At 59.5% G+C, this 16,253-nt stretch overlaps 1 protein-coding gene across 1 annotated transcript in view; it reads left to right on the top strand.

Annotated features, from left to right (window-relative positions):
- The first annotated feature begins 4,626 nt into the window (after window positions 1–4,626).
- Kiaa0930 (KIAA0930 ortholog) overlaps window positions 4,627–16,253 on the top strand; it is a 28,490-nt gene continuing 16,863 nt past the window's right edge. Inside the window, exon 1 of the mRNA XM_003461319.5 lies at window positions 4,627–5,050. Within this exon, the coding sequence (XP_003461367.3) occupies window positions 4,837–5,050 (214 nt within the window). The 5' untranslated portion in view covers window positions 4,627–4,836. The remainder of the gene's footprint in view (window positions 5,051–16,253) is intronic.

Here is a 16,253-nt window from a genome sequence, read left to right on the forward strand (position 1 = left end):
CCCAGCCGTGCACGCCCTGCACCCCCCGCCGGTGGAGCTACTGGAGCATCAGCACTGGGAGAGGCAGCTGGGGTGCAGGGGCTGTGGGAGCAGGAGCTGGACCCTAAGGCCAGCCCGGTTCTGGGTCAAGTGGCCATGTGATTTCTACCTCTGGCTTCCAGCCGTCTGTGCAGGTGCCAGGCCAGGCTGGGGAGCGGGGCCCCACACTCGCCCGGTGCCCTCTCCTGGTCTCACAGGCCGTGGGCTTCACCCGGCTTTCGAGGGTGACACAGGGAAGCCACGCTGCTGCGCTGTCCTCAAAGCCGGGGGAGGGCAAGGTCTGGAGGAGAGGTACACGCGTCCCACCCACGGGGCCTCGCCATGACCTCCAGACACGGTCCCCTCCCTGCCCCCTCAGGGCCATCAGGCACCTCCTGTGAACGCCATGACAGTCCTGCCCTCCCCAAGGACCACTGTGGCTCCAGGCCTGTCATCCCCACAGACATCTTGCTACCCTTGCATGTGACAATGTCTCTTCCCGCCATCCTCAGGGCTCCCTGACTCCTGAGACCGCTCTGGGGAGGCCAGAACCATGTCTGCCTGACCCCGCTGCGGGGCCCTGTGTGGGTGATAGTGACAGTCACAGGTCCTCCCCACGCTGTGGGCCACAGTTGTCATGGAGGTCATGCCACATTTCAGCTGGATGTTAATAGCAGTTAGGAGGCTGAGGCAGGACGACCTCGGTGCGTTTGAGTCCAGCCTGGGCTACTTAGTGAGACCCTGTTTCAAAAAATCAAAAAAGAAGAAAACACCCCAAATTTCCCTAATTCCATCAGGCACTTCTTTCTAAATCCCTGAATTCTTTCTTCTTGCCAAGGTGTCAGCATCTAATAATAATTCGAAGGCTGTCTCCCGGGTCGTGTTAGCAGGGATCTAACAGTCCTGGCAACAGCTGAGGAGGAGGAGCTGTTTTTCAGATTTGTGTCTTTTGGGGGTGGTGGTGAAGAAGAGACTGAGGGAAGGGGGGCAGCTGAACCTGAAAAGCTCCCCAGCTTTGGAGCAGGGGAGGAAAGCCCCACGCAAAAGGCTGGCCCCGGGGCAGGGCGGTGTGACCCTTCCAGGTGAGGGTGTGGGAACAGGGATCCCAGCACTGGAGGAGGCGGCTCACAGGGGGCAGCAGCTGACCCCACCCAGTGACAGCCCTGCTGCCCCCTCCACTCAGGGCCCAGGGTGGTGTCAGTGCTGACTCCTCTGGGAATCAAAGGCCAGGACACCGGTGACTGCAGCCAATCACAGATATGTGGAGCGGTAGGGCCAGGGGCGACCTCCGAGCTCACCCGGCCCTGCACCCCGTAATACAGGCAGGAAGCGGAGGCTCGGAGGGGACAGGCCCAGGGTGGGTGCCGTGGTGTAGACCCATCGCCATCGGCGGTCACTGTCTCTAGGCTGAACTCAGGATCCTCCTGCCTCGGCCTCCCCGATTCTCGGGTCACAGGTGTGTGCCACACACAGTGGGTCGTTCCTTCTCAACGCTGATTTGCAGTTTGAGTAGAATTAGAGCCAAACATTGAGAGGTGAGAAGCTGAACCATCAACCCCACACCCATAGTAGCAGGGGACACGGACACCCGAGGGTGAAGCAGCTGAGCCACTAAAGCATCCTCACGGCAGCTGACCCTTCCTTCCACTAAACGCTGCCTTTTCTAGTGCTGTGGGCAAGCAGGGGCGGCGTGGGTGGGAGTGGACGGCTGGCCAGGCCCCCTGCCCTGGGCTCCGTACTCTTGGCATTGTGTCTGCAGCCAGGGAACACAGGGTGGGACCTCGGAAGGCTTCGGTGGTCTCCTGGCGCCATGGGCCGAGCTGCAAGCAGGCCGACTTCCCGGCCCCACCTGCTCTCTGCGGAGCTCAGCTCGGCCTGAGGCTGCTAGCGGTCACCACAGGAGATGAGACGGGAAAGTGTGCACGGCTGGGACATCTGGGGACACCCTAAGTTCACAACGGACACCGCAAGGACTCTGCCCCTGACACCACGCAGGGCTGCCAGAAATCTTTAACCACAGACGATCACTGGGACCTTCCCGCCACCTGTCCCTGCCTTCTCTCCACCCCTATACGAGACTGAGAATTAAACCCAAGGGCTTCACACTGAGTTACATCCCTGCACTGTTTATCTATGTATTTCACACAGGATCGGATCACATAGTGCAGGATGACCTCAGACTCACCAAGATCCTCCTGCCTCAGCTTCCCGAGGGCTGTGATTATAACTTTGCGCCGCCATGCCTGGCTATTTTAAAATTTTGAGTAAAGGTCTTGCTAGATTTTCTGGGGTGGGCTCTGACTGTGATCTTCCTGCCTCGTGCTCTCAAGCAGCTGGGATCATAGGTGTGTGCCCCTGAGCCGTGCACAACTGTTAGTTTATAACTTTAGGTAAGACGATATAATGAATTTGTATTTTACTGAAGAGTTATTTAAAAATCACTACATTGCAAGGAATGTCGCTCATTCATGGTGTAGCACTTGCCTGGCAAGTGCCAGGCCCAGGGTTTAATTCCCAGTATAAAAAAACCCCCAAAACCAAAAAACAACAAACAGAGCCAGTAGTCCTGGTGCACGCCTGAAGCCCCAGCGCCCAGGAGGCCGAGACAGGAGTGTCTCCGAGTCTGAGGCCCGCCAGGGCTACCCGGTGAATTCAGGGCCAGCCTGACCTGCAGAGCGAGACGCTGTCTCAAAAGACAAACCAGACAGACAGACAGACTGACTGACTGACTGACTCCCAGCCCTGTAATGCTTGTTACTTAGATTCACCTGTTGATTAGGGGCCCAGGACTGGATCCAGGGCCTTGTGTACCCACTGCGCCCTGCTTCACCCCAACCCCTCTAACGCTTCTTTAGCACCCTAAAAATGGTGCGTTTCACACCTCTTTCCGAGGAGAACATGTTCACCGTGTAGGAAGCACGACGATACCAGGACTTTCTCAGGGATGTCAGATATTTATTTTAACACTGAGGGTGGAAGCCAGGGCCGTCTCACTGATCTTCGCCCCCAGCACTTTCCTGTAATCCTGGTACTCAGGAGGCCGAGGCAGGGGGCTGCCCTAAGTGTGAGGCCACCCTGGCCACACAGAGGCCTGAGTAAAGCGCTGTCTCAAATAATTCTTTTTTCAATTTTGAGACAGGGTCTCACTAAATCGTTAAATTGCCCAAGGTGAGCTCACACTTTCCATCCCCTGCCTTAGCCTCCTAGAGCGAGTGCTGGGTTGCAGGTGTGTGCTCCACACCCGGCTCACAGATCCTGAATATTTGTATGCAGAAAAGGGCACACATCTCAGAGTTTCAGTGTGATGAACCTTCATGGATTATTCACAACCAGACCCAGGACCAGTGCCCTGGAGCCCAGAAGTCTCATTCCCCCCCCCACAGTCCAAATCATAACTTCATGTTTGTTGATGTTAGAAAATCCCCTGCATGAACCATACCCCGAGTATTAGGGGTGTAGATGACACAAAAAAAGGAGAGACCGAGTGATGTTCATTTATTCATTCAACAAACATCCTTGGTCCCTGTCCTTGGCAGAGTGCCAGGGAAAGTGGGCCACGTTGATTTGATGCCAGAAGCCATGGCATGTGGGACAAGTCTGGCTTGTGCAGCAGCTCAGTGCACAGAGTTGGTTGAGTCTAGCGGTGGCAGCATCCTGGGCCTCAGTGGTGGCCTGAGCGGAAAACTTGCTCTGGGATTTCTTCCTCTTTTTTTTTTCAGACAGGGTCTTGCTGTGTAGTTGAGGCTGGGCTTGAATTTATGGCCATCCTCCTGCCTCAGCCTCCCAAGTGCTGGGATTAGGCATGCACCACTCGCCTGGCTCCTACCTGTTCTGCATCACTGCCTGCGTGTGCTAGTTGAATCCTTTGATCAACGTGCAAAGCTGAGGCCCAAGGTCTGAGAGGCCCGCTCCTCCTCGCTGGATCAGCCTCACTGGATTAGGACCCGGCTTCCAAGTGACACTATGCATGACGTGGGGGGCCGGGGGAGACTTGGGGAGCCCCTGGTTACCCTCTACACATGCGGGGGTTCCCTCAGGACTCTGGCCTTCACCTGCTCACCGCCAGCTGAGCTCATACCCCCTCCTTTCAGGAAGGGTCCCCCACAGTGCAAGGGGAGGAAACCGAGGCTCTACACCCTCCGGTGCGGGTGGGAGAGGAGGTGAGGTCGACCTGCAAGTCCCGCAAGACATTCTGGGGGACGGTGACCTGGACCTGGCTGGGCTCTGCGCAGGCAGATCCCAGCAGCAGCGTGCAGGCGAGGTTCCCGGAAGGAAGACAGTGGCCGAGGTGGCCGTGGAGAAGGGCTGGCCACTGTGGTGAGCCTGGCGTGACAGTGCCGGCTCCGCAGGGGAGGGCCGGGAGGAGCCGGCCGCTGGCGCCTGCCCAGCCGGGAGATGATGGGAGCCAGGGGAGGGGACCTGGAGGGCGGAGCCGGGGTGGGGCTGGGGCGCGCGGAGGTGGGCGGGGCCTTCGTGGGTGGGCTGGTGGGGAGGGGCGGGGCTTGGAGGCCGGGAACGAATCGAGAGAGCCAGGCTTTGAACCCTACTCCCTGGGCGGGGCAGTAGGAGTGGCCAGGGGCGTGGTCAGGGGCGGGGCCTGGGCGTAGGCGGCGTTGGCGCCGGCGGCGTCTCCGCGGAGCTTCGCTCGCTTCAGGTCTCGGCCGGCGGCGGTGACGGTGACGGTGACGGCGGCGGCGGCGCGCACAAAGGCGGATTGTGGCTTCCCTGGTGCTCGCGGCGGGCGGCGTCCGGGCGGAGGCGGCGGGGCGCGCCGGGAGCCCCCGCGGGCGCGGCGCGGGCGATGAGCCGGGGCCCGGCATGGCCTCCGCGCGGCCGCCGGGCCGGGCTTGTGCGTCGGCGCCCGCGCCCACGGGGCTCCGGGCCGGGCCGTCCGCCCTCCCCGCCAGTGCCAGTGCCAATGCCGCGCTCCCGAAGAACGCGGAGGCCGAGGAGCGTTCGCTGCAGCACATGCTGCGCGCCATCGCGGAGGAGCGCGGCCGCCTGAGCCTGCGGCGCGAGGTCTGCGGCCTCGGTGAGTGGGGCGGGCGGGTCCCAGCCCCCGATGCCCGGCCCCTGCGTGACCACCTCCCTGCGCGGCCCGGTCCCGCTGTCTCCCCCGTGGCCCTGCCTCTGGGTCTCTCTCTCACTTCCCCGCGTCTGAAGCGGGCTTCCTTGCACCCCGCATCTCCGCCTGCTTCCCGGGCGCGCGCTGTCTCCCCCTGCACGTCCGGAGGTCTGCCCGTCCCTCTGTCCCATCGTCTCCCTCCTTCCGCTCTGGTTCCTCTCCAGGAAGCTCTGCGGTCTCCGTGCCGCTGCAGGGCGTGTGAGAGTGCGATCTGGGCACGGGCAGCCCCGGAACCTCCCCGCTGGTGCCCCGGCCACGTCCCCAGCTGACACGGAGGCAGGGCCGCGTCTCCGGGGCGCTGCAGCCTTTGTCTTTCTGCACCTGCCAGGCGCGCTCATTCATCAGCTCTGCCAGGGACCTGTTGGGCCTGGGTGCCCTGAACCCACCTGCCTGTCACAGGGCTCCCAGCTGGCCGCCTCCCCGGGGTGATGTGGTCTAAAGAGGCTCCCGTCTCCCTCTGCTGCGTGCACAGTGCTGGGGGTGCCCCATTGTTTGAAAGGGCCTGGGACTGCAGGTGTGGGTGGGGTCTTCCTGCCCGGCTGCTTATGAGGTAATTCATTACCGAAGGATCTGCCCAGACCCGAGCCCGCGGAGCCCGTCCCCCTGGAGCCTGGAGCTTGCCATTTTCTCCGTGAAAAGAGCCCTCCCTTCTCTATGCAGGGAATGACTTCATTCCACGCGGGCCCTCTGCTGTCCCCCAGCCCTGCCCCCAGTCTGGGCTGGGGACATCTGAGGGGGGCGACAGATTGCCTTCCGGCTTCTGCCATTGCCCTCTTCATACTGCGGACACTGAGTCCCAAAGAGGAACTGGCACCCCTCCCCACCCCCAGCCAAGGTCACAGAGCAGCAGGGATACGGTAGTCCCTACACTCAGGCCCCTCACCAGCCACGCCCTGGGAGCTGAGTGAGGGGAAGGAGGCAAATCCTCCTTTTTGTGGGAAGCAGGCTGAGAGCAAGTGCTTTTTGGGGAGCTGAGCGCTCCTCCAGGCTGGGGTAGGAGTGGCTCAGGTGGCTTCTTATGCAGGGAGGTACAGAAGCCAAAGTTTCATGTCGGGAAAGGTGTCTGGAGTTTTGATCAGAAATTGGAGGATACTTGTTAATTTTTGCTCAGCAAACATTTATTGAACGCCTACTGTGTGCCAGCCTGGCAGGTCCACCTGTTACCTGGCACAGAGTGTCTGAACTGAGAGGGGTTTCAGGGACCATCTGCTCCCAGCCTTTTGCCCCAGTGCTTAGCTGCACTGAACAGCCCCTCCCTCAGGCTGATGGCCTTGACCAGTGAGTATTTTCTGACCCTGGTAGACAGTCCTCGATCCTGGGGACCCTGCAAGGCCATCCTCCAGGAGCAGGAGGAAGGCACCCAGGATTTATGGGCACCTATACTATGTGCCAGATGCCTTGTGCTTGTGGGTAGGGGGGCATCCAGTGGGCAAGTGGTCTGGCTGATGGACCCCAGCTAGTCTCACCCCACAGCCTCTAGCACGCAAGCTGGTTTCTCTGCAGGAGAGCCGCCCCTCTCCTGTTCCTAGAGAGCTGCATGGAGCTGCCCTTTCAGTCTCAGCCCAGGTGCTGCCTGGGACCCTGTCTGTCCTTCCTCTGCGCTGGTTGAGAGACGGCTGTCCCATGTAGCTGCCCCCCAGTGAGTACATGGGCCCCAGCAGCGGGTGTGGCCAGGCCTGAGTCTCCTCAGTGTTTCCATGGGGCACATGCAGGGTGGGTGCCTGAGAGACACTGGGGAAAAGTGACAGAAATTCCTGAACTGGCAAACTAAGGGTGGGGTGGCCCAGAGGTGGACTCTTGCCTGCCTCGAGGGGCCCCCACTTCCATTTTACCTGTGAAGAACGGGATGTTCAGGGAGCTCTGTGCCCGCAGTAGAGTCGGGGCCCCGTGGCTGGCTCAAGCACTCAAATGCAGGAGCCTGGAATACCTGCCAGGGCACTGTACCCCCGCGCTGGAGCCCCTGTCCCCTCTCAGTGTTCCGGGGAAGGTTTTGTTTTTTATGGTTTTTAATTCTGTTTTCTGCGCACACGCGCGCGTGCCCACACACACACACACACACACACATACACACACACACACATTGGGTTACATTTTATCCCCACCTCACAGCTGGGACAGTCTGTTAGATTGAGGAGTGAACTTTTGGGGTGCCTGGGATTACCCAGGACCTGTGCATGCCAGCTACGGATGTGCCTGCTGCTGCGTGCTGCCACTCGCCATCGTGAATGGGTGCAGTGCTTCCAGAGTGGCAGTGGTGTTTAATTAAAGCTTAGGTTACTCACAACTGTGCTGTGCCCCCTGAGCTTGTTTCGGAGGTGTCAGGGGAGCCTTGGACAAGCTGTTGTCTCTGAGTCAGTGTCTGTCTACGAGCTGAAGCCTGTGTCTTTGCTAAGCTCTCATGGTAAAAGGCACTTTGTGGGCACAAACCTGACTTTTGAGGTGGCCCAAGCAGAGGATGGCAGGTTCAAGGCCCCCCTTGGCAACTTAGCAAGACTGTCTCAAAAAAAAAAAAAAAGAAATGAGAAAGGCAGGGAATGTAGCTCAGTGGGAAGGCCCCAGTTCAATTCCCAGAACTACAAAAACACAGACAAAACAGAAAACCTAAAAACTGACTTGAATTACATCTGCAGATGTGACTGTATGAATCACATCTGTACAATGCAAACATACTTCAAGCACTGTCTCTGTGCCTGTCAGGGTTGCCCCCGGTCCCTGCGTGGGGGACACACAGCATCTGGGGAGAGAAGCCAGGGGCACAGCAAACTTGGGCTGGAGCAGAGTCCCTGCTGGAAGCAGTCAGGCTCCCTGTGTCATGAGCTCAGCCCTAGGACCCCTGCGTCTCGAGCCCTGGGAACCCTCACTGGCCCTCTGCCCCTCCCCAGGCGTCACGTAACCCACCGTCATGGGGCTGGAAGAGTCTCCATGGGAGATGTGGGGCCGCAGCTTGCTGAGTCCTGTCCATTGAGTAGACAGACCCCGGGGACATACGTGGAAGTGGCAGGCAGGAAACACGCCGTGGCAGCCCTGGCAGAGCTGACGCAGGTGCAGCGGCTGCCCCTGTCACTGTCCTGGTGATGGAATGTCTGGCCTGGCATCTGCACACAGAACTGTGTTTGTCCTGGTTCAGACTGCTTTGCAGTCCTTGAGATGCCGCACCTGGACTCCTTGGGCCGCTAACGGCCCCAGCCTGAAGGTGGTCAGAGCTGTTACCAGCCAGTGGTAGGGAGGAAGTGGGGTGTTTGCGGGGTACCAGAGCTGCCTTGGGTTTCTGGACCTATTTTAAGGCCTGTGAGTCCTGGCCTGTATGGTTTGGCCTGGAGGCTCTGCCAGGGGTGACGGGGGTGCAACCCTGCGTCCTTTAGGCACCCTGAGGGCTCTGAGGCTTGCACCCTAAAGTGCAGCTCCTTGGTGCTGTTCTGTCCCCTCCGGGCAGGCTCGTGAGGGTCAGCCAAGCCTTGAGGCTGCCAGAAAGAAGCCTGAGCTGTGCACTCGCTAAGAAACATCCTCAGAGTCCCTGGGCAAAACTGTTTTCCACTGAGAAAGGTGATACACACATTGCGGAACCCGGGAAACAGAAGACAGAGGGGAAGTTACACGTTTCCAGTTTCCAGGCGCCCTGGTTAACTGTGGAAGTCTCACCCTCCAGGCTTTCCAAAGACTTAACAATGCCTGACGTGAGCCAGGTGTGGTGGTGCACACCTGTAATCCTAGCACTCAGGAGTCTGAGGCAAGAGGATCTCCTGGAATTTGAGGCCAGCCTGGGTTCCACAGGAGTTCAAGACCAGTCTGGACTACATAGTGATACCCTGTCTTGGGAAAAAAAAAGAAAAATCTATATCTATCTATATCTATATCTATATATATATATATATATATATATATCTATATATATCTATATATATATATATAATGTTCTGTATCTGTAAGATGTTTTAATCTTGCATTTTCACTTAGAATTCCTAAGCAGTCTCCACGTTGTTCAGAAGCCAAACATATTTAAGTGCCTACTCGATAGCTGAGTGGTGGTGCCATAATTTACTTAATTAGCTCCATCTTGTTGGAAACTTAGCTTGGGTCCAACTTTTTACCATTATAAATAACTCGTATCGTGCCACTTCCTGAGTTGGCTCTTTGGTTGGCAGCCCAGGAAGCTGCTGTGGGCTCCTGGGGTAGGGCTAGGACCCTGGTGGTGGGCATGTGCAGACCAGGTTGGGGGGCAATGGCAGATGTCAGGGATGGAGGAGAAGGGGAGATGAATTGGGGAAGGGAGGGTGAACTTCCCAGCACAGGGTCCCAGCACGATGTCCATTGAGACCTCAGGCCAGGCACCCGCCGGGCTGTGGTTCCCCAGGTGGTCTTCTCACCACGGAGCTCTGTGCCTGTGCTTAAAGCTCACCCCTTTTCCAGAGGCAGAGGCCCCTCAATTTCCCAACTGAGGACATGGAGCCTAGGAGCTGCCCCTCTGAGCACAGGCCAGGCTGGTTACCCACCTGCTTCTCCACCTGCACCTGCTCCTCCACCTGCACCTGCACCTGCACCTGCTCCTCCCCCTGCACCTGTTCCTCCACCTGCACCTGCTCCTCCACCTGCACCTGCTTCTCCACCTGCACCTGCTTCTCCATCTGCACCTGCTCCTCCACCTGCACCTGTTCCTCCACCTGCACCTGCTCCTCCACCTGCATCTGTTCCTCCACCTGCACCTGCTCCTCCACCTGCACCTGCTCCTCCACCTGCACCTGCTTCTCCATCTGCACCTGCTCCTCCACCTGCACCTGTTCCTCCACCTGCACCTGCTCCTCCACCTGCACCTGCTCCTCCACCTGCACCTGCTCCTCCACCTGCACCTGCTCCCTACCTGCACCTGCTCCCTACCTGTAGCTGCTCCTCCACATGTACCCACTTCTCACTTGCACCTCCACTTTCACGCTCACCCCACTTGTACCCCCCACCTGCACCTGCATCCACAGTGCAGATCAGCAGAGAGTGGCAGTGCCACCTGTGACCTTCATTCCTGCCCCTGAACACTGTGCACACTGTCACCACTCCCTCCGGACCTCCAGGCCCTTTTGCCAGTGTAGGAGACGAACAGGACCTTTTCCTCCCATTTTAGGTCATGGTCCCTAAAGGACGGATTAGAGAAAGGCATGCCACCTTCTGTAGTGTCACTTTCCTGTGAAGGGGCAGGGTGACCCTGGCCTTTGCACGGTGGTTTGGTGATGAAGCGGAGAGAGGGCGATGTGGGCTCCTCACTGATGCCCGGGGGAAGCTAGCAGGCCCGTTTAGGTGCCTCTGTGTCTCTGAGTCCTTTCCTCTGGGTTTCCGGTCACCTCTGGAGTGACCAGTGGCTGTCTTGCCCCTGCGCAGGGAGGGTCGGACTCTGGGGCGTGTGGCCTGTTTTAGGGCTAAGCGGAGGACAGAAGGAGGGTGCGAGTGACCTTCCTGCCTCTGCTGTTTTCCCGAATGTCGAGGTGCCATATTTTGGGGCGGCCTGTCCTGAGCCCCATCTGTCCCCATCTGAACATGTCACTGTTTCCCCAGCCCAGCCTGCTCGAGGTGACTCACTGCTGGGCATTCCCTGCCCTGTACACCCTAGGGGACCCCTCACCCCACGCCCAGATGATGCCGGGTCTGGCCGTGTCTGTGAGCCCCCACCCACCTCACAGGGGCCACCTCGACTCCTTGTCTCTGCTGTTCCCCCCAGTAACCTCCTGATGCCCCGGAGCCCACAGCCCAAGGCCCCTCGGGACCTGCTCCCCATCCTGTGACTCTTGGGGGTGCCCCAGGTCCCTCCACCCTGGGCTCCGTCTGCCTGCAGTTGCTGCCTGCACCCCGTCTGAGGAACCTCAGCTGTCAGCCCAAGGGCCCCTGTCCAGCCTCTCCCACCACTGTCCTGTGCCTGCGGGGCCTCTCCTCAGCTTGGCTCTCCTCCAGCCGCTCGGCACTGGCTCTGCATTCTCTGTGGCAGCTCAGCGTGGGTGTTGCTGGGGTACATAGAGCGGCATGGAGAGAACCGGGGCCGGTCCAGTAGGGGTGCGCAGGTCTGTGTGTGGGTTCTTCCTCATGGAGCAGAGCTAAAGCAGAGACAGGGCAGAAAGGGCTGGACATTAATTTGCTGAGCTGCTCCTGGGAGCTTGCTGCAGCTGTCCACGCAGAGACTGGTTACTGCTGTCTTGCTGGAGGAGGCGGGGAGGGGCAGACCCAGAACCCGGCGGGTGGCACAGTCTGCCTGTGACGGTGACAGCTGTGGGCGGCTGTGGGAAGCCCGTTTCCTCTGTTTCTGTTTCCTCTTATGCAAACCAGAGGGAAAGTCCTGGGCCACTGCACACAGCTGAGGCTCTGGACACCTGCTTGTGGGCCACGCCCTTGAGGTCTCAGCTGGGACACCTGCAAGGGCACCTGAGAAGCAGGACCCAGTGCGTGGGGTTTGGGGACAGCAGAAATGAGAGAAAAAGGCAGACCCGGAGAGGCACACATCGCCTGGCCCTGGAACAGGGAACCTACAGCCCTACCACCCAGTGAGGTCTGTGGCCTCATGTTCTGGGGTGGGGTTCCTCCCTGGTCCCCCACTCTGCAGGGCCTCAGGCATCCTCAGCCATCTTCCTGCTCCTGGGAGGAGGCAGTAGCACCCCTGGGGGTCTCCCTGCTGGAACCCCGGGCCTCAGCTCCATATTTCTGATGTTTCTGCCGCTGGGAGGCGGGTGTCGCCCTGAGGCACAGGCTACCTTGGGCCCTGGTTCCCGAGCACCCAGGCTGCAGCATCCATTCCCCTGTACGTCTGTTTGTCCCTGGAAACTCTGTGACACCCTCTGTTTCTGGTGGCCCCATCCTGGTCCAGTGCTGGGAAGAACTGGCCCCTGATTTGGGGGTGAAGGAGGTCTTGGAAGTGAGCAGGAAAGGGGATGGGTGGGGAGGACCGGTGCATGGTGAGGGTTCAAGGGGGCCCGCTTTCCCAGGGGGAGGTGCGAGAGAAGGGGCCACCGGGCAGGGGAGCCTGCAGATTTGTCCGTCCCAGGCCTGTCCCAGAGGTACTTACTGGCCCATCCCCCTGAACAGCCTTGCGGGGAGGTGGGGTTCTGATTCAGCGAGGAACCGGACCCTCATTTTCTGGGTCACTGGCTCTTCCTGTGGATGAAACACTTCAGTCAAGACAGATAGGCCAGGCCTGGGGAATTTAGCTCTGCAGCACAAGCGCAGGGTTTTGAGTTCGATTCCCAGTAAAAAAAAAAAAAGACAGGCCGTGCAGAAGGACTCGGAGGGGAGTCTGCTATGAAGTAGGTGCAGAGAGCGCCTGGCCCTCCAGTGAGGGGGCAGGCGGCGGTGAGAAGGGTCTGCCTCTGCCGCAGGAACTTGGCTGCCTCTGGGCACCCAGGAGTGCTCTTGGGGCCTGCAGAACTGGCCATTGATCGTGAGGCCAGTAGCATATTACTAAGAAGTTACTTAGACGTGCAAAATGTCTTACTGTCCTTCTTAGGTGGTCAGTGATTTCCTGAGGCTTCTGTCTGGAAAGCAGCTCACAGAAGCTAAGTTTGTAACTTGCTCGGGCCCATCCCGCCGGGGCTCTGCAGCCAGGAGCACTGCGGGCCTTGTTCTGGAGTTGACCACCGGGTGAGCAGGTATCAGGAAGAATGTGTGCCCTGCATCACCTGAGATGTCACTGTGCTTTGAAGGCAGGCTCTGGGTCTGAGACCTCACAGGCCGTTGTAAGTGTGGTACACGGTGAAGCCTCTTTGCTTTTTTTCTTTCTTTTTTTTTTTTTTTGTTTTTGTTTTTGAGACGGGGCCTCGCTGTGCAGTTCAAGCTGACCTTGAGCTCACTTTGTACCCCAGGCTGGTCTTGAACTTGCAAAGATCCTCCTGCCGCAGCTCCTGAGTGCTGAGATTGCAGGCGTGAGCCACCACACTCGGTGCCTTTCTTTAACTAGCGGTCAGCGCATGCTACTTTGGAGCTCCTCACTGCCCTTCAGGCCCACCCATGACCCTGCTGGGCCAGGTGGGCAGACCTGGGCTGAAGGTTGTGTGGTGTGCCCCGGCTCCAGGCCCGGGGCCTGGGACACTGAGCAGGGAGAAGGAAGGGTTTGCTTCCTTCCCAGCCCTGAACCAGGGCCTGGGTCCCAGCTTCCCGTGGCTCCAGGGAGCGAGGCCGAGAAGGTGGGTGGGATTCTCTGGTTCGGTTCCTCACCATGAGGCCCACAGCACATGGGTGGAGGCCAGAGGAGGGCGGCAGTGACTGATCCTGAGGCGAGGGGCCCAGACACTGGCGTTGCAGACTCACGGCCCCTGGCCAGGTGTGGGCAGAAGCCTCAGGACTGACTCAGGACAGATGGCAGGGCATCTGAGAAAAGCAGAAGCTGGGCGTGGTGGCACAGACCTCTAATCCCAGCACTCCTAGCACTGGGGAGGCTGAGGCAGGAGAATCACACATTCCGGGCCCGCCTGGGTTACACATAGAGACCTTGTCTCAAAAACAAAACCAAACCACCAAAGCGGTGGCTAGGAACTGAGGCCTCAGAGAGCTGGGGCTTTGGCGCTGGTGCTGCTGTCCTGGCTTGGAAGTGGTGCTCAGGAGCACTGAGGCCTGAGTCAGTGTGGGCGCTGGGGCGCAGGTGCCGTGGGGTGCTGTTCACAGGGTTGTGTGAGGGGTTTTGCAAGAGCTGCTGTGGAGGAGGAGGAGGAAGAGCATACAGGACTGCTTTGTGGGCGGCCCTGCACCCTGGAGCCGGACCTTAAGGTCACTGTGTCCAGGGCCTCAGGCTGAGCCTGCGCAGCTCAGGTCCCAGCCCCCGCTGGCACTCAGGGCTCGGTTTCCCCACTGCGAAGCAGGTAGTGGAGCTTGGTGAGCGCTCAGCATCTCACGGCATCCTTGGAGTCAGAGCTCCAGCTGACATGTGAGGGGAAGCTGCTGGCTGTCCTTGCTGTATGGTCACAGCCACTGGCTGCTCGCTCTGGGCACAAGGACCATGCAGACAGGTGCTCAGCAGCCAGCGTGACCCGGCCACGGCACAGCGCTGAGATCGTGGCCCTGAGACAGACGTGGCTGTGGCCCGGCCCTCCCCCAGAGCAGCAGTGTGACTGCAGCCTTTGTGACTCAGGCCTGGAGGGTCGGTTTCCTCATCAGGTAGTGAGATCAGAGGAGCCAGAGCAGCGTGGCGTGGGCGGACCAGCACACGGCTGCAGGTAGCACAGGGCAGACCTGGCAGGCAGACCTGGCAGGGCCGGCTGGGCAGGAAGGCCCAGCGTGGGGGCGGGGTGGGAAGACCCAGGACCACAGTTGACTCTGGTGGCCGGCATCAGAAGAGATCTCCTGGCAGGAGTGTGGCCAGGTGGATGGTCAGGGAGGGGCTGAAGCCGCAGCCACAGTGCATTTGGGGACCACACTGCAGACTGGGGTGGGGGGGCTTTCTCCTGGAGAGAGCACAGAAGGAGGTGGGGCCTGAGCTGGAGGCTCACATGGGGACCCACCAACCAGTTCTCCTGCATCCTGGGTCCCCTCAGGGCAGCCTGGCCCTGGCTGGGCAGCTTCTTTGTCTTTTGTGTCCCGGGGAGGGAAGCACGAGGCCCTTTGAGTGACCACAGAAGCCCATTCATCCTCAGCTGGCCTGGCCTGGAGCTCTGAGGGCCGAGGGCCGAGGACCGATTGGACTATCTCCAGAGAGGCTGGTGACCCTACCACCCGCTGCTGCTGTGCCCTGGTGGGAAGTGCCCTCCCCTGGATCCAGGTGCGCCCTCCCCCAGCTGCTGCTGCTGCACCTGCCTCCCGGGACCTCCTGTCACTCACCAGCAGCGCTGCTCCCGGGCGGGGGCTGCGGGACTGCACCAGCCCGCCCACTTTCAGCTGGGCCCAGGGTTCGCATTGCCTGGACTCGTCCCTGCTCACTGTATCACGGAACCCCCTGACCGGAGCTCGGAGCACCGGAGCGCAGCGCTCAGAAGCACCCCCCCGCCCCCAGCGATTCTGGTTACTCTTGGTGTAGGCCATGCGCTGGGGCGCATCGGGTACAGGAAGGTTCCCAGGGAGCCTCCATTCGTGTCCGGCTTCTCCCTCCAGAGGCTGGGTTGAGGGTGACAGGTGCAGGTTTTGGGGCTGGACTTATCTGCTCACTTAAACTCAGCAGCCCCAGAGGTAGCTGCTTCCGGGATCACTGGTTTTCAAGCCAAGAACCGAGCACCGAGGTGCAGGGTCTGCCCAGCTGCACAGCCAGAACTGGGGGAGCCGCGGGCCTGCACAGCCCGGCCCCGCCTTCCAGGCCCGCTGTGTGCACCGAGCATCTCTATCCCCTCCGCTCTTTCTTTCATATCACAAACCTCTGACGGTTGTCCGCCCCCGGTTTTGTTCTTGGCGCCGCTGAGGATGGAATCCGAGGCTGGCTGCATCCCCCGCCCATTTGTTCATTTTTTGATATGGGACAGGGAAAGTTGCTCAGGCTGGACCAAAACTTGAGATTGTCCTGCCTCAGCCTCTGAGTACCATGATGCTTTTTAAAAATAGCTCCCTGGGGTCCTTTCAGGGAGGATTTTCTAACTCAATCTCCTCCCTAGTGACACGAAGATGCCAGAGTTTTGCATACCGTGCTAGAACAATCGCATCACTTTACATGTGTGAGGCTAAAATGGCTGCACCACGGGGCCATATTATTAAGTAAAATAAATCAGACATGAGACATGGTGTCATGTGATACAAATAGTGGAATAAAAGGTGGGTCCTAGGAAGTAGGGGGAGCGACCTTCCTCCAGTGAGGGGGGATCCAGGGATTCGGGGAGGGTGGGGAGCCAGCCCCGCTCCAGGGGTGTGGACACCAACACCACATGTGTGCTGAAAGGTCAGAGTGTGTCAGCTGTGTGGCCTGCTCTCCGGCCTGCCCCAGGGGACTTGAGGTCCGGCTCTCCACATCCTCTGCCCAAGACCTGCAGGGTTTGGATCTTTGCAGACCTGGTCGGCAGAAAATGGAATTTTGTGATTTTGGGGGTCTTTGGTGGTGCTCCAGGTCCAGCCCCAAGAGTGCTAGGCAAGGGCTGTACCCCCGAGCTACACCCCAGCCCCAGAAGGTTGGGATTGCAATCTAAAGCGCACAGTGGGCGTCTTAAAAAGCCGCCTGTCTCCCCCAGCCCCTGCG

The sequence above is a fragment of the Cavia porcellus genome, unplaced genomic scaffold (assembly GCF_034190915.1).
Source record: "Cavia porcellus strain 051 isolate PalLab524CR breed Dunkin Hartley unplaced genomic scaffold, mCavPor4.1 scaffold_40, whole genome shotgun sequence".
In the NCBI taxonomy this organism is placed as follows: domain Eukaryota; kingdom Metazoa; phylum Chordata; class Mammalia; order Rodentia; family Caviidae; genus Cavia; species Cavia porcellus.